Source organism: Lepidochelys kempii, chromosome 1 (assembly GCF_965140265.1).
Source record: "Lepidochelys kempii isolate rLepKem1 chromosome 1, rLepKem1.hap2, whole genome shotgun sequence".
Lineage (NCBI taxonomy): Eukaryota > Metazoa > Chordata > Testudines > Cheloniidae > Lepidochelys > Lepidochelys kempii.
This window is the reverse complement of record NC_133256.1, coordinates 25730147-25749074: the sequence shown is the minus strand read 5'-3', so window position 1 is coordinate 25749074 and position 18928 is coordinate 25730147. Positions and strand designations below refer to the sequence as shown.

Here is an 18928-nt window from a genome sequence, read left to right as displayed (position 1 = left end):
CTCTGAGGTTCCCTGCTTGGGCAGAGCCCCAGCAGACTATCAACAGCAGCTTCTGACTTTCTGTCACTAGCTTAGCAGCAGCTCCTGGCTTGGACAGTGCTCCTTATAGCAGTCTCCAGGGATTTCAGCTCCTCATATACAAGTTGCAGCCCACCAACTGCTCTCCCTCTATCCCCTGGAAGTGGAATCTCTCTCTCTTCCTAAGGGCATCATGAGAGTTGTAGTCTCCAAGGCTGGATAGCAGCAGTCAGGACCTTCCCAACTGGAACAGTCCCAGTTAAGTTCAGAGGTCTGTCTAGTACAGGGTGCCTAATTGCCTTCAAGGCCTGATCTGGTAAGTGGGCTCAGAACCCACCTACTGGATTAGGTCACTATCGACGAGTTTACACAAAACAGCTGGAGGAGAAGGAGGCAGTGCTTCCTAATAACTCATAGCCCAGAGATCAGAATCATTATCTGGGATGTTGGAGATCCCCAGTTTAAGCGCCTTCTGCTTGGGCAGGAAGAGGGAAGGGATTTGGCAGGAATCTGCCACCTCTCAGGTGACGGGTCTAACCACTGGGCTATGGGGTATTCGCCCTCGATCTCTCCTGTTGAAGCTGTCCCACTCTGGATAATTAGTGAAAGGAACATTGGGTGAGAGAGAGATAATGTGAGTGACTCTGTAGCCCAGTGATTAGAGCACTCACAGGAGCAGAATCCGGTCCCACTGCTTAAATCAGAAATCAGTGACTTAATACTCCACAAACACTATGAAATTATGATTGTTTACATAGGAATGTACACACATTCTGAGAGATGTCCATGTTTCCAAAATTAAACTGGCTCTTCATTAAGAGAACTATTTACAGAGGTTCTGCAGCAGTAGCTCTCTAGCTACAGCATTCCAGCCATGTGCATGCAAACTGACTTCCCAGTGCCTCCTCCAAACTTGCGCTCCGACAGGTAGGGTTGCCACCTCTGAAGTACCAGAAACCAGGACTTCTGGGATGATCCAGAGCCCATAAAATTGGCTGGCTGGCTTTGTATACTGAGCAGCCCTAGATTTCTCAGGACAGCTACTTCTAAAAAGGGACAATCCTGGGAAAACCTGGACATGTGGCAACCTGGCCTGCAACCTGTTCTCCTCCCTCCAAGTTCCACACAGGTTGCTTCAATGGTTTCTTAGACCCAAAGATCTGACAGAGCTGGAAAAAAACCAATTGGGTTCACTGGTTTCATTCTCTTGCCAGTGCTGGATAGCTTCCCATAGTACATTTTCTCCTGCAGTGATTCTCACCCTTTTTTTACTTTTAACAACTAATCTGGCAGGAGAACCTTTTGTATTTACCACTTTTCTCAAGACTGAGACTATCCTGTGGGGAGTTAAAAAATAAGATGATTGTTCAAAATCATTCTTAAGAAGCCTTATATGTGTCTGATCATTTTAGCTAGTAGGTTACGTATCCAATATAAATTTCCTACGTGAGAACCAGATAAGGCATAGGCTATGGAAAAAGTCCAAAAAAGGAAGACTGCCCATTTTATGCTAGCTTTTTTTCTGATAAAGTAGGAAATATAAAATTGCATATAATCATTCTTCAAAAAATTGATGTAGGACTGTCTCCACTTCAGATAACGTGTATAGTCTTGAACTTTGTAGCTGGATTCTTGAATCTATGATCAGTAAGATTCCCAAAGTGTAACCAGTTATGGTATCCAAAGATCAAAATCTACTATATCCATACCCCAGCGCACACGGCAGCTGTTGTATTACCAGCAAGCCAAGGGTTAACTCCTGGGTTAGATCTCTCACCAGTGTGTAGAAGAGAGTAATGGAGCAGAGCTGAGGGCTGAGGATATACTCTGGCACTTAGCTAGTAGCTTCCTGCTAATCATAGAGGGAAGACATTCCCAAGGAGCTGAACTTCATATCTGGTTCATCTAGTCCAAGCCCATGCTCAAAGCAGGACCAATCCCCAACTAAATCATCCCAGCCAGGGGGTTGTCAAGCCTGACTTTAAAAACCTCTAAGGAAGGAGATTCCACCACCTCCCTTGGTAACGCATTCCAGTACTTCACCACCCTCCTAGTGAAAATGTTTTTCCTAATATCCAATCTAAACCTCCCCCACTGCAACTTTAGACCATTGCTTCTTGTTCTGTCATCTGCCACCACTGAGAACAGTCTAGATGCATCCTCTTTGGAACCCCCTTTCAGCTAGTTGAAAGCAGCTATCAAATCCCCCCTCATTCTTCTCTTCTGCAGACTAAACAATCCCAGCTCCCTCAGCTTCTCCTCATAAGTCATGTGTTCTAGTCCCCTAATCATTTTTGTTGCCCTCCACTGGATGCTTTCTAATTTTTCCACATCCTTCTTGTAGTGTGGGGCCCAAAACTGGACACAGTACTCCAGATGAGGCCTCACCAATGTTGAATAGAGGGGAACGATCACGTCCCTCAATCTGCTGGCAATGCCCCTACTTATACACTTCTTTCTACTTTGGAATGCTGAGGGCCTGATTGAACCATTCCGGAGTCTGAAGCAAGTATTTAACAGAGCCTGCATATTTTGAACCTGATAGTTAGAGCACCCAGCTGCTTCTACTACTGGAAGAAGGCTTTATCACTGTGGAATTCATAATGCTTATAGAGATACCAAGTGAGTCTTGTTACCCCTCTGGAAACTGCTCTCATCCTTGCACTCCCTTGCTGGTGCTCAGAAGAGGACAGGGTTATGTTCATTAGCTCTCACCCACCTCGCACCTCCTAGAGCTTGTGGCAAATAATGGCTTCTTCTTGAATGGATGTGGGTTTTTTTTGCACCTTCTCTCCATAATCTACAAGTCCAGCCAGAATTTGGCCCATGCTGTATATTAGATTGCAAAATGACATAAATAATTTGCATATTGAATTTGAATTGCAAATACAAAACAATATATTGGTACAAATACACTACATACGAATTGCTGGTAGTAGTAGCAATCTGGTAGTGCCTAAAGGCCCCATCCAAAGCGAGGGCTTCCTAGTGCTAGGAACTGTACACACACTGAATAGAAGACCACCTCTGCTCTGAAGAGCTTACAAGAGCTTATTAAAGCATGTGCTGTGTACTAGACAGAGTTATTAGGCACCTGCCATAAAGCTGGCATTCCCCGCTCAATGCTGGGGTATTGGGATCACATTTACATGAGTGGTCATGATGGAATGACATGTAGGGCCAAATCCTCAGCTGCTGTACGTTGGCATAGCTCTGTTGAAGTCCATGGAGCTACATCGATTTTTCACCAGCTGGGCAGCTGGACTCTGGGGTTCACAAGTATTGAGTTTCTTTCTGGATAAACAGGATAATAAAAACAAACAATTCCATGATAATAAAATTGAGTGAGTGAAGTGATATCTTTTATTTATATTGATGAAAGAGACAAGCTTTTAAGCTACACAGAGCTCTTCTTCAGGTTTGGGAAAGGTACTCAGAGTGTCACAGCTAAATACAAGGTGGAACAGATTGTTTAGTGTAAGTAGTTAACACACATTCTAAGAGACCATTGAAGGTGAAGTGGTCCATTAACACCTCTTCAATCATAGGACAAAAAAGGTTTCAGAGTAGCAGCCGTGTTAGTCTGTATCCGCAAAAAGAAAAGGACGACTTGTGGCACCTTAGAGACTAACCAATTTATTTGAGCATAAGCTTTTGTGAGCTACAGCTCACTTCATCGGATGCAAAAAGGGAGGTTAGTGCATTACAGATTGTTGAAATAAGCCATAAATCCAGTGTCTTTATTCAGGCTTTGTCTACACTGGCAAGTGAAAGACAAAACTTGTCATTCAGAGGTGTTAAAATAATACCTCCTTCCCTCCCCTCCCTCCCCCCGAAAGACAAAAGTTTTGTCAATGAGAAGTGCCGGTGTGAACAGCACTTTGTCGGAGCACTCTCCTGCCGACAATGCTAATGCCGCTCATTGGGGGTGGAAGAGCTCTCTCCTGCCAACAAACAGCGGCTACACTGCATGCCTTTTAGCGGCACAGCTGTAGCAGTACAGCTGGGTCACTAAAAGCTGCGTAGTGTAGACATAGCCTAAGACCACGATTTTAGTATTTAGCAAAGATATGAATTTATATGTTCCCAGGCTCGTCTTTTGAAGGTGTTGTGAGGTCAGCACTGAGAAGTCAGAGATAGAGTGACTGCTTTGTGAAAAGCGTTCACCAGGGTGATATGGAGTTTTGTCTTTTATCATTTTCCTGTATGAGTTCATTCGAGAGTGCAGTGATTGTCTGGTTTCATGCACATCGTTGTTGTTGGGGCATTTAGTGCAGTGGATGAGGTACAGCACATGTTGTGATAAGCATGGATCTTGAAAGGTGTGTTGTGGGGGCATTGATCATTGTAGCTGTAAATATATGTTTGCAGGTTTTGCCTTACTTGTTCTGGAGATTGAAGAGCCCATTATCAAATTTTTGTTCCCCATGTAGGTACTTATACACTGTGATCATCATCCTCTTATCATCTCTTAGTTATATAGAATGAGCTCCTTGAGTCTCTCATTATAATGCATGTTTTCCAGTCCTTTAATCATTCTCATAGCTGTTTTCTGAACCCTTTCCAATTCACCAACATGCTTCCTCAACTGTGGACACCAGAACTGGACACAGTATTCCAGTAGCAGGCACACCAGTGCCAAATATAGAGGTAATATAACCTCTTTACTCCTACTCGAGATGCAGCCAGGGATCACATTAGCTTTTTTGGCCACAGCGTTACTGTTCTTCCTTGTGCATCATTACGGGAGTTGCAAGAAGTTACAGCTCTCCCATCCCATTTAAGGCAAAGGTGGTTGCAAAGCAGTCACTAAGTAGTGATACTAAGGCCTTGTTAACCCTAGATTTTGAACCACTGCATTTCCACCTCCAGTAGCAATGGCAAGATCAATAGTGGGCCAAGGCCCTGATGGTCATTGATGATTTAACCACCATATTTTCTAGACCTGCTCTGAGCATTTTTAGGAGACATAGTAGTTAAGATGCTGGCACTTTGTCTACACTACAGCTTTCACTGTTGTTTCTGCACCAATGATAGGAACAGTGGGAAAGTTCAGGGGGGAAAAGTCCAGGGTGGACACAGCTTGAGTGCATAATTTGTCCTTTGAAAACCTTTAATATCAGTGATGGTGCACAAGAAGGAAAGAACCCAGCTTGATTCTCAGATTCTAGGTTGAGTTTACAGGGCTGGCAGTTGGGGGCGGGGGAGACATCCTTTTACTTGAAAACTGATTACACTTGATATGGAAATTACTGAGCCAATAAATACAAGTCACAAGGATTCACTTTTACACAGCAAATTGTCAGAGCCGAACTGCACTTTCACTTGGAGTGTTCAAACTTTTGTGGATTTAAATCAGGATCAAGATCTTAAATTCAAGATCATTTCAATCTTGGACCTTTTGTGTTCAGTATAACTCAGCCTACGGCATCATGTGCCATGTATGTTTCATCCAGTGTATTAAACCTCTATTTGTCTACTCACCCTTTTTTTTTCTTTTTTTTTTGGGGGGGGGGGCAGAGAGGTCTGGGTTTTTTTGTTCAATTTCTCTCGTAATCTTGAAACTTAAAATCACTTCAATTAAGAAGAATATGAAGGACTCATCAATCCATGTTTATGATGCAGTTTTTAATTGTATTTAATAAGGAGAACAATGCTAAAGTTTAAAGTAAAATTGTTTCCTTGGACAAAGAGAATAAGCACACAAGGATAGAAACTGGCCAACATTACAGAAACAATTGACAGATTTAACAAAACATTGAATGAAAGCAACATTGTAATAAAGTCTTGGTTTCTTTTTTTTTTTTAAATGAAATGAGTGCACTGAACTCTTACAAATAACACCATTGATAGGCTTCAGTTAAACTGAGGACACTTTAGTTGTGCAGGATTAATACATTGGATAGAACAAGTCATTCAACAAGTAAAAGTACTTTTTGAAAAATAGTTGGGGAAGGAGGTGCAGCATTTAATGAACTAACTCACTGAGCAAACTCCAGGATTGCTATATTCCCCTCCCCATAAGTAATATGGCACTTTTGGCAGTGTGATTGGTTATACATAATGTGTTTGAATGATGTCTTTACACATGCAAGATTGTCGTGCTGTTTTAAAAAAAAATCTGTACCCAAATAAATCTCAAAAATGTAGGCACGATGTGTTTTAATGCAGATGGCTTCAATGCCACATCAGTTTATGATATACAGCAGAGAGGACTACTAACATGTTTTTTATATCTCAAACTAAACACTGCTGGCTGCAACCAGTGGCACTAGAGTATCCAGCTCACTAGTCTCAGTAGCTTTTCAATGGTTCATAGCTGCTAATTGTGCAAAATATTCTAAAGCAATAAAAGTCTACTTGAAATTCTGCAACATAACTGGCTTTCACTGTACTGCAAGTGTGACACATTATTTTAGATTAGTTCCACTTCAGATTAAGGGGGGGGAGAATTTGATGCTCTGTCTATTTTTAATGACATTCATAGATTCATAGATACTAAGGTCAGAAGAGACCATCATGATCATCTAGTCCGACCTCTTGCACAACGCAGGCCACAGAATCTCACCCACCCACGCCTGCAAAAAACCTCTCACCTAAGTCTTTCATGGTGTGCTGTTGTGTAAAGCATTGAGGAAACCTTAAGTATAACTAACCTTTCTTGTGGCAGACTCCTGCCTTGGGGCCTGATCCTAACTTTATTCAGACAAAATACAGATGCCACAGTGATAAAGCCTGGATAGAGAAGAGAGGTTAGATAGATAGGATCATGGCTCCGATTTTAAAAAGCATCTGGATTATTGCACTAGATCCCATATAATCATACGTTATCAGCTAGGGCATGTAAGACTGGTGAACACACTGCATTTTGGGAAACCTAATGTTATATCTAATATAATTAATAGAATATCTGATTCATTACATTTTAATCAAGGGAAAAAGCAGAAACAGTTAGAAAATAGATTTGCAGTAAAGGCTTTAAGGGAAACTTTTACCAGTGAGGCTTTGAGCTAAACAGGACACAAGATCCCCTGCTTGCACCAGAGTAGATGAAAGGGAAATTCTACCTGGCCCTTTTTCATGGGGACCATTTGGAGCTGGATATAAAAAGCCTGGTTGAGAGAAGGGGGCCAGGAACAATTCCAGTCCCTAGACTCAGGAGTATAGGGACTGCTTCCTTCCTGCTCCTCCGGTGTGCATGATACCCTGAAGTGGGCAGATAATGAGGCTGGGCTATGGTTCCTCCCCACCATTGTACAACAGCCAGTTGGGGGAGGGGAGTGAGTTGTGCCCCTCAGAGGTGCATAGTAGTACATATGCAGTCTCTGCCTACCCGAGAGCTCTGGGAATGCTCACCCTGTGGTGGGCAGCTGCATAACAAACTTTTCTATGGATTGTGATTAAATGATATAATCTAGCCCAATGTGATTTGTGAAGTGGAGCCAAGTTTGCAAACTCATACCACCACCCTGACATCAGTGGGAGTACTTGCTACTCCCACGAGTGAGTGAGTACAGGATCAAACTCTTGATTAGTTTACTACCCAAACCTAGTCACACATGGGGAAACATTTTAAAGTGCCTAAGTGACTTAGGAGTCTGTCCTGTTTTCAAAAGTGCTTTAGACACTTAGGAGCCTAAGTCTCATTGAAAGCGGATGAGACTTAGGCTCCTCAGTGATTTGGGAGCTTATGGAAATTGTACCCTTGTCTTTGGGAGTTTTTTATTTGCCATTTCAAAAATAGGTGACTAAGGTTATGTTCCCAAACAAATGGTCTGATTTTCAAAATTGAAGAGTAGCCAGCAGTTCCCGTTAAAGTCAATGGGAGCTGCTGGGTACTGAGCACTTGAAAATTTTCACTTTTTGGGAGCCTAAATGTGGATACAGGAGTGTCAGTTTAGGCACCTATTTTTGAAAATTAGAATTAGTATTGCAGCACCTGGGATCCCTAGTCATGGACCAGGAACCCGTTGTGCTAGGTGCTGTTCAAACACAGTGAAAAGATGGTCCCTGTAAGAAAAAGATGGTCTAAGTAATCTTAGTTTAGGTAATCCTTATGTAGAACACATAATAATCCATTTTCATTTGGTAGTGATGGCCATTAAGTTTTTTGAAGGCAATCAGAATATCTGAATAGGGTGTCATCCTAATTAACATTTTAAAAATGTCAGGAAAGGCTTTTTTTAGGGGAGATCTGTAAATTGTGCAAGTGGCATTTAGTACAAGAAGAAAACTGAGCACTTTCCTTGATTGCATCACTCATTGAGAGTTGTTAAATACAGAACCAATTCTGAAAAAGAATGATCATAGCAAAATTTCTGTCTAATTTTGATTGTTAGGGGCTAGTTTATGACATTTAGGCACAGCTCAAGTAAAACATGGTGCGAAGTACCACTGCTCTAGCGGGGGCACCAAGAGCCATTCTGTTCTGCACCACCCTGTCCCAGGTACAATGATGGGGTGTGGCTTACTACCCTCCACCCCTTCTTGGGGCATCATGTGTCCATATAGCATAGACAGGTAGCAGTCCCTGTGTTCTCAGACTGGAATTCAACCTGGCTCTTATGTGGGCAATCCTGCTGGGGGAATGATCCCTCACCCACACTGTGCTTGCACTAAAGTCCAGGCATAATCTGTCTCTTTAACAGAAAATGGGGGGATTTTTTTCATGTTGAGCAGTAGTGCAAGTAGGGTGACCAGACAGCAAGTGTGAAAAATCGGGACAGGGTGGGGAGGTAATTGGCACCGATACAAGACAAAACTTCAAATATCAGGACTGTCCCTATAAAATCGGGACATCTGGTCACCCTAAGTGCAAGACACCTACTGGGTGATGCTACACAAATGAGCAGTTGGAAAGCCTGTCTCCTGGCGCTTTGGGTAGATATTATTTCTTCCTTAGGCTGACTTAAATTTTCATCCTTGTTTCTAATCATCCAGTTTCACATTGTTCAAACCATGTTTTCTACCTCTTCTGGACCCTTTTTAGCCTCCATTTTGAGTATTAATACAGTTAAATTAAAGATATCTCAGAACGTAGGAGAAGCACAAGGCTATTAAAAAGTGATTGTTACTGTATAGAGCTGCTTTTGTCAATGGGCCTGATTCTGCACTCCTTTTGTGTTCAGAGCTCCCACTGCAGTCAAGGGGTGTTTATGTTGTGGAAGAAGTAAAGGGTACAAAGGAGTGATTCCTCATGTCTGGAACTGATTGTAAGTCCACAAGTATTCTTCCATATTCTACCCTCATGTTAGTCTGTGTGAGTCTTCAGCGACAAGTTGAGTCTTTTGAACACACATCTTACATACAGATGTGCTCAGGAGTCAAGTGGGGCATAGACCTGGTGCTGGCCACTGCATAGCAGATTTTCCCCTCACCAACCCCACAGAGTGGACAGTGGCAGTGGGGAGGGGAGGGAATGGATGTGTAAGAGAATTTTGCTAATTATTTTCTGCCATTTTGCAAGGCCTTTCATGCTTTCTCTTTTTTGTGATATACCAATGAAATGACAACATGGAACACATGCAAGGAGGTGAATTGTCATGTGTTTTCATTGTGAAGCCATTTTGGCTCAAAAGCAAGGCATTTTTATTGAACATAGGAAAAATCAACAGCAAACAGAGCAAATATAGGCCATTCCTGATTTTGTACCTAAAAAGCACAGGCCAGCTGGTGTAAATTGGCATAGCTCATCATTCCTGCAGTTTTAGTACTTGTGATTATGTCACATGTCTGTAACCAGAAGGCCAGCTCACCTGGACTACAGAAGAGTTCATGGGTTCTTTGATATCCATTTTAGATACAATGAATAATCCTAAAACTGCATTACCATAGTCAACTCTTCATTGCACTGCTGAAGAATGATTTCCTATATTATCATAGATTTAAGATAAATAAATATGTAAAAATTAAAGGCAGCAACTTCATCCCGCAATCCTTAGATTGAGTGGGCATTTTGCTTTCACAAGAACTTCAGATCAGATCTTTATTTTGGGCCTGATGGAAGTCAATAGGAGTTCTTTGTGTGGTAGCCAGCATTTTAGCTATCACCAGGTATTGGACTGGGGACTTCTAGGACTGAACACATGAGACTCTGCAGAATAAGATAAAGAACAAGGGTCTCTGGCTAGGCATGGTGATACTCTTCCTCTGTGGATCCAGCCAGTGGGTTACAGTGGGTGGTCTTGCGGGATCAAGTTCTTTGTTACTGCAACTGTATCAACATGAAACATTCTTAATACTACATTCATATTAATTTTTACAATGCAATTAAAATAGCTCTTGCTCTAGAGGTTACATGAAGGGAATTATTGCAAAATATTTACAAAAAGATCTTTTAAAAAAATTATAACACCAATGTTTAGTGGTGTTTTCTGGATGTTGCTGAAGGAGCAATTAACAAAGGATGAACCAGAATCAATAATGCTTTCTACAGTTTGACATTATTAACCGCATCCATATATGCTTGATAGAGATTGAGGCAGTCTATGGATTTATTATTTAGTCTTAGGGTGTAGAATCCAGCCTGTGAAAATGGCCATTTATTCCAATGGATTAGTGAACAGGAATGCTGGGAGGGTGGGGGTGGGTTGTTTTTAAAATTTGTGGTAGAAGCTTAACTCAAGAAATGGTTACAAGGAAAAATATATACAAGATCCACAAATACTTACAATATATACAGATAGAGATTTATTTATTTAACTGTAAAATCTCCAGCCTCATACACTTCTTTTAAAATTAGAATTGGGGCAAAAACTAATCATTCTAAATCCAAATGTGCCATTAAAAGAAGGAAGAGAGAGATGTGCTTCTGACCCTGAGACTGGGGTACTCAGAATCCATCAGCTGAATCAGCACTTTTAGTGTGAAATCCTTGCCTCATTGAAGTCAATAGCTCCAGAATTCCATCCTTAATATTTTATGAAAATGCTCTTTGAGGGTGAAAGTCATCCGTGTCGTCATGCCTGTGCAGACGGTTAGCATATGGCCAATGCACCGCATAAATCTCACTTAAGCTCATTGGAAAAAGTAAAAGATCCATCCCTCTGTACTAAAGTGGGACTTACTGGGTAGAACCTCTGCAATAGACCCTCTGCAAAAGGTTGAATTTCACCTCTAAAGAAGAGTTTTGCTATAAGGAACATTCTGGAACAGAATCATTTTATTATAAATCCAAAACACTAATAACATTTAAAATCAAATCAAGAAGAAACTAAATAGATGAAAAGATCCCAAATAGTCTTCCAAAAGCAGAATAATCACTAGCAGCCTTCTGTCCCTGAAGCATCATTCTCATTCTGCTAGTGACCCATGTAGAAGACAGGATCTCCCTTTGCTTTTTTCCGACATTTTCTTAAAGTGTCAACATTTGATATGCTGTTATTGTAAATATTTTACAGTCTTCACAACTGAGATACTCTTTTCCTCAAAGATGGATAAATCTGTATGCAGCTTATTACATTCATCCTGACTATGTTTCAAATCATGCTATAAACATATGACCTGTATTGTAGACTAATAAAAGAGTTTCTTTTTTTCCCATATGAGGAATAATTGCATCTTACATTTACAGGTTTTTTTTTCAAAATGTACAGTTGGAGGAAGGGATTTTCTAACTGTAACAAAGTAATGGATACAATTAATTTAAGACTTTTTACATTGGTACGTGGGTGTATTATTACATGGAAAAATAAACTATTGCTAAATGAAGAGAGAATTTACTATGGAAGAACTGTGTTAGTCATCTAGTTTAACTGGATTTATATAATTGATTTCAGGTTTAAATTAAAATTAACAGTTGTGCAGTAATATACTATATAAAAACTTGTTCTTTGTTTACCAAGCACCTCCCACTGTCATTGCAAAAGTACTCAAGATGGAGAGTACCTTGTGCTGCAAATACCCCCACTGATTTCATGTAGATACCACAAGGAGCAAGATAACAAGGTACTAAGTGAGAGTAAGGATGGCAGAATCTGTCTCTTAGGATAAAGCATCTCTTCCGACATCTTTTAGCCAGTTGCAATGAAGGGCCAGATTTTGGAACCCTTATATATCTTAGTAAGCAGTTACTCACATGAGTAGTCTCATTAGCTTCATTTCAGATTACTGATGTACGTGCTCACCAATGTGAATAACAATTCCAAAATTTGACCCCTAATTTTTAAAGCACAAATGTAATTAGAAAAATGACTTTGTAAAAATGTCAATGTCCATGTCACATCTGCTTCCTATAAACATATAGAATATCTGCTTACTTATATGAGAAAAGTTATTACTACTTTTCATTTAGCTCTGCAGCATTAACACAGCAATAGGACTGTGAGCTGGATGCTATTCTGGCTCATGCATCATCGAATGATAAACTGAGATCCGTCTGAGTTATATTTAACACTCGTATTCATATACAAGTTAGAAAGGATAGCTTGACTTTCAAGTCCCAAGCTGAGTTTTCAGAGCTAGAAGTCTGAATAAACAATGTTGTGAAGTGAGCAAATTTGGTGCCACCTCTTGCGTTCCCTGAGCACTCAAAATTCCGATTGACTTTGATGGGCATTTCACACACACACGGACACACACACAGCAAGTCCATATTCAGGACCTTGGACAAAATGGAGGGTGGAAGTTTTATAGAGTCACTTTCAAAGTAGAACTATGTTTTAAGGATGGTTGCTTATATTTAAATTAATTTTATAGACACCATTGGGACAAATTTGTGCTGTTTAAATCCATGGAGTAATAAAAGGAATTAATTTGGCCCTGATTCTTTAGCTATTTCTCTTGGGTCATCATTAAGTGTTCCTCTCTTTCACCATCCTATAGAAAATGGTTATATCTCTCCAAGATCTTTGTCCACTTAGTTTTCATCAAAGCAGTACTATATGCCAGTTAGGCTCCTGTGCTTCAGAGCACATTAGAAATACCAGGAAAATATGGAACAAGCTTGGAAAATCATAGAATCATAGAATATCAGGGTTGGAAGGGACCCCAGAAGGTCATCTAATCCAACCCCCTGCTCAAAGCAGGACCAATTCCCAGTTAAATCATCCCAGCCAGGGCTTTGTCAAGCCTGACCTTAAAAACCTCTAAGGAAGGAGATTCTACCACCTCCCTAGGTAACGCATTCCAGTGTTTCACCACCCTCTTAGTGAAAAAGTTTTTCCTAATATCCAATCTAAACCTCCCCCACTGCAACTTGAGACCATTACGCCTCGTTCTGTCATCTGCTACCATTGAGAACAGTCTAGAGCCATCCTCTTTGGAACCCCCTTTCAGGTAGTTGAAAGCAGCTATCAAATCCCCCCTCATTCTTCTCTTCTGCAGGCTAAACAATCCCAGCTCCCTCAGCCTCTCCTCATAACTCATGTGTTCAAGTCCCCTAATCATTTTTGTTGCCCTTCGCTGGACTCTCTCCAATTTATCCACATCCTTCTTGAAGTGTGAGGCCCAAAACTGGACCCAGTACTCCAGATGAGGCCTCACCAATGTTGAATAGAGGGGAACGATCACGTCCCTCGATCTGCTCGCTATGCCCCTACTTATACATCCCAAAATGCCATTGGCCTTCTTGGCAACAAGGGCACACTGCTGACTCATATCCAGCTTCTCGTCCACTGTCACCCCTAGGTCCTTTTCCGCAGAACTTTTCATCAGATTTGTCACTTTGCCATATAGTTTTGACTTTAGATGGTTTTCATTGCCTGCCATAAAATCTATTAAAGTGAGTTCATTCTTTGAAATTTGTCTCTAAAAATAGGGTCCTATGTTTAATGTGTTTTAGTGACTCCATATGCAATTTGCTTAGTGCACAAGTTTTAAAATATTTTTCCTAAAGGTCAGCACAGTAAATCCAATTTGGAGTGTGAAAATCAAGTTGAGTTCCTTCCTTCTTACTCAGCATCACCAATGACTGAAAGATAGCTAATGTAACGCCAATATTTAAAAAGGGCTCTAGAGGTGATCCTGGCAATTACAGACCGGTAAGTCTAACGTCAGTACCGGGCAAATAAGTTGAAACAATAGTAAAGAATAAAATTGTCAGACACATAGAAGAACATAAATTGTTGGGCAAAAGTCAACATGGTTTCTGTAAAAGGAAATCATGTCTTACTAATCTATTAGAGTTCTTTGAAGGGGTCAACAAACATGTGGACAAGGGGGATCCAGTGGACATAATGTACTTAGATTTCCAGAAAGCCTCGCCAAAGGCTCTTACGTAAATTAAGTTGTCATTGGCTAAAAGGGAAGATCCTTTCATGGATTGAGAACTGGTTAAAAGACAGGGAACAAAGCAATAAATGGTAAATTTTCAGAATCGAGAGGGATAACATAGGTGTTCCCCAAGGGTCAGTCCTAGGACCAATTCTATTCAACTTATTCATAAATGATCTGGAGAAAGGGGTAAACAGTGAGGTGGCAAAGTTTGCAGATGATACTAAACTGCTCAAGATAGTTAAGACCAAAGCAGACTGTGAAGAACTTCAAAAAGATCTCACAAAACTAAGTGATTGGTCAACAAAATGGCAAACGAAACGTAATGTGGATAAATGTAAAGTAATGCACATTGCAAAAATAACCCCAACTATACATACAATATGATGGGGACTAATTTAGCTACAACTAATCAGGAAAAAGATCTTGGAGTCATCGTGGATAGTTCTCTGAAGACGTCCATGCAGTGTGCAGCGGCGGTCAAAAAAGCAAACAGGATGTTAGGAATCATTTTAAAAGGGATAGAGAATAAGATGGAGAATATCTTATTGCCCTTATACAAATCCATGGTACACCCACACCTTGAATACTGCGCATAGATGTGGTCCCCTCATCTCAAAAAATATATACTGGCATTAGAAAAGGTTCAGAAAAAGGCAACTAAAATGATTAGGGGTTTGGAACAAGTCCCATATGAGGAGAGATTAAAGAGGCTAGGACTTTTCAGCTTGGAAAAGAGGAGACTAAGGGGGGGGATATGATAGAAGTCTATAAAATCATGAATGGTGTAGAGAAAGTGAATAAGGAAAAGTTATTTACTTGTTCCCATAATATAAGAACTAGGGGCCACAAAATGAAATTAATGGGTAGCAGGTTTAAAACAAATTAAAGGAAGTTCTTCTTCACAAAGCACACAGTCAACCTGTGGAACTCCTTGCCTGAGGAGGTTGTGAAGGCTAGGACTATAACAGGGTTTAAAAGAGAACTGGATAAATTCATGGAGGCTAAATCCATTAATGGCTATTAGCCAGGATAGGTAAGGAATGGTGTCCCTCACCTCTGTTTGTCAGAGGGTGGAGATGGATGGCAGGAGAGAGATCACTTGATCATTACCTGTTAGGTTCACTCCCTCTGGGGCACCTGGCAGTGGCCACTGTCAGTAGACAGGATCCTGGGCTGGATGGACCTTTGGTCTAACTCAGTATGGCCGTTCTTAAGTTCTTATGTACTGTAGTAATAAAGATGATGCGAGCTAAATTATACAGGCCATAGTGGGGTGTGCAGGTGTAACCCATGTTGTAATTTGGCCTGCATGATAGCTGTTAGTGGAGAAGGAAAGAGAAGGCTGAGTTTGCAGAGCTGACCAAAAAAACCCCTCCCTTTTATCCTGTAAACTGTGCAGAGTTGAGCTGGAGTCACACTAAGAGACCACAAACATGGAACCTCATCCTGATATTTTTAGAGCAGAACCCCACTTGAAACAGGCAACCCCACCTGCCCCATGTACAAAAAACCTTTAAATATCTCAGGGGAGATTTTCTCAAAAGTGTTCAGTAGTGGCCAAATGCTGCCCGCACTGAAGTCAGTGAGAGTCAATGAAGTAAATGAGCGTTTCACCACTGACTCCAATGGGAGCAGAGCTAGGTCAATGCTGAGTACTTTTGAAAAGTGACACCGTTAGTGACTCCCCTTCATTTTACATGATTCTGTTTGGAATTCATTGTTCCATATAGTTTTTGGAGCCTACAACTTCCAAATGAACTATATATACTATATATAAAATTAAGAAGGCAATATTTATACTATACATTTTATATCTGTTATTTCTAAACAGTTATTATGTGTCTATTGCCCTTCAGTATACACACCACTCCACCAAGTACTAATGGGAATTCTGAGCACATATTAGAAGAAGAATCCTCAAAGTAATATAAATGTGTAAACAACTGACCAGTTACATTGTATCATCTGAAGGAAAAAAGAGAAAGAAAGAATATATACAGAAGACAAATAGAATAAATAAACTGAGATGGATATATATGAAAATCCCTGCCAGGAAAGGCATTAGTAATAAAATATTCTTGTAGGACAAAATTCTCCTCTTCAGTTCACAAGGAAAACTTGTTCCCCTACCAGTACATACACAGAAATGCCAAGTTTGACACATAGAGGGAAAGCACAGTATCTACGTCAATTTCCATGTGCAAATATGACAGGAAAAATATGCCCTCAGCCTTGACTACTATACCTCTAAGCAAATGCATTCATTATATTTTCTAAGAGCCAAATTCTGACCTTGGATAAATGCATGACCCCCACTGAAGTCAATGACTGCCTCATCCACATTTTGAGAACAGGATTAGTCTCTCAGAAATAAAGCAGCTGGCATTCATGTTCTACTTTAATTCTGAAGCTGATTTCAAATTGGTATCTTGTATAAAATATGAATTTAGAAGAGCAGTGTGTTTTATCAAGACAACAGTATTCCAGTCACTGTATGACATTAAAATTGAAAGAACAGAAAAGTAAGCAAGAATGAGTGTAATCTTACAATTACATCACTGGAGTTCTCAATGACACTTCTTTGCATTCACCATAACACATTTACAAGGTATCAGTTTTGATTTGGTCATTGTTGTTTAAAGCAGGAGAAGGCTTGGTCTTTGGACCTTCAGTCCCCCCTTTGGATGTGTCCTGAAAGAAAATCCTTGGCATCCACAGTGACATTAGGATTCGTTTATATTCTTTCCGAAAATTCTGGTTAAGAAGTCCGTATATTATTGCATTAAGGCAACTGTTGAAGTAGGCCATGAAATAGCTTATGACGAACAACCACTCAGGAATTTTTGGTGCCATTTCCAAAGGATTGATAGCTACAGCTAGTCCAATGAAGTTCAGTGGTGCCCAACAAAAGGCAAAGATCACGAAAACCACGAACATGGTGAGAAAGTTTCTGAAGTCACTTGGCTTCAGTCTTGGTTTTATTTCTGATTTGACTCTTCTTCTTACTTGAATCACTAAGATCCAAATCCGAAAGTAGCAGAAGCTCACAATAGTGATAGGTACTATGAAATGAATTATGACAACAGCGATGGTGTAATAGGAGCTAGCAGTCTGAACAAATGTGCATGAATAGATGCGCGGATCATACTCTAAAGAGCCAACGAAAAAATTTGGCACAGTTGCAACAACTGTTAACACCCAAATTAGGCAGACGTATAGCATTGTGTTCCACCAGGTATAGACTTTGTCATAAGCAAAGCTATGGCATATATAGCAGTATCTGTTTATTGCAATTGCAGCAATGTTGAAGATGGAGCCTATTACGCTTAGTCCCATCACAAAGCCACTCAGTTTACAGTGCATTTCACCCAAGGACCATCCATTGTGGAAAATGGCTAAGAGCACCAGTGGATATGGATACAAGGCCACCACCAGGTCTGCCAAAGCCAGGCTAACCACAAATGCATTACCTACGGAAGAAGAAAAGAGAGGCAAATAAATATACTCATATTTATGAAACAGAAGAAAATAGTTTCAAACATTTGTAACACGAACGTGTTCAAGGTACCAGCAAGAAGCAGCTATTTCAATAGCAACCTTTCTGTACATGAGATCTAGCTCTGTCATACAGAACAAGCTATCACATAAATGTTAGCTGCTGCTGAGCAGCTGCTGAGTGGCTTATAGCTATTAGTGACTGCACTTAGGCCAGAGGATCTTCCCACAGGAAATACCCTACTGCCAGGATCACTTTACTATTCTACCACTGTTTATAAACTTAAATATCAATAATCCATTATATATAAACTAAGTCACTTTAGTGTAACCAACTCCAGCAGCCTTGTGCAAAAATGTGATTGAAAAGGCAGCTTGGGTAGGCAGATACTTGTGTAGAGGATCGTTATAGGCTGCCTCTGTAATACACCTTGGGATTCAACAAACTGCAAAGGGAAAAATGGCACGAAGATCAGGGATGATGGTACCAGGATGATGCATTATATGTTTATTTCAAATAGCTACACAATAAGCTGAACTACAGATATTTTCTTTGGCATGTTGCCTACCCTTCTGCAACTAGTTTGCAATTGAATCAATTTAGGAGGAAGAGTGAAACACTTCCATCATCTTCTATACAAAAGCACACCAAACTATGTAAAAATCAAAAATACAGGAATGCAATGGAAAGAAAAAGTATTTAAATGCACAGAAGTCTAGATTCTTTTCTATTTTTGATGTTAAAAGAAACTTCAACAATAAAAGTGAGACTTATTGTCTCTCTCTAAATAATACCCTTTTCATCTATTTGAAGTTTCTGAACTGTATCTATAAAATCCTTCTTGTATAAAACGGTAAGACATCAAGATTTATATTTGAAATGTGAAATACGTTACACTAAATAGTGGTTCCATTGATTTTGTGGGAAGAATACCAAATACCTTCCTAGCAACTTCCCAAAGTAATATAATAGGAGAGTTACTAATATTAGGTTTCTGACATTCAGGAAACATAAAAAATGTTCTTAGCTTGGCTGTTTGTTTGCTTGTTTTTATTGAAATCCATATAGTACTAGTAAAAAAAAAATCCTTTAAACTGTGAATGTAATTGTGAAAAAGACCAGTATATTTTAAAATTATGTGTGGGCATAAATCTGGTGTTCATTTACAGTGAACAATTAAGGGCTCAATCCTGGAAGATG

At 40.2% G+C, this 18928-nt stretch overlaps 1 protein-coding gene across 1 annotated transcript in view; it reads right to left on the bottom strand.

Moving 5' to 3' along the window:
* Positions 1 to 16833: 16833 nt before the first annotated feature.
* The window catches only part of MTNR1B (melatonin receptor 1B), a 52367-nt gene continuing 50272 nt past the window's right edge, over positions 16834 to 18928 (bottom strand). The window contains exon 2 of the mRNA XM_073318239.1: positions 16834 to 17702. Coding sequence (XP_073174340.1) covers positions 16834 to 17702 — 869 coding nt within the window. The remainder of the gene's footprint in view (positions 17703 to 18928) is intronic.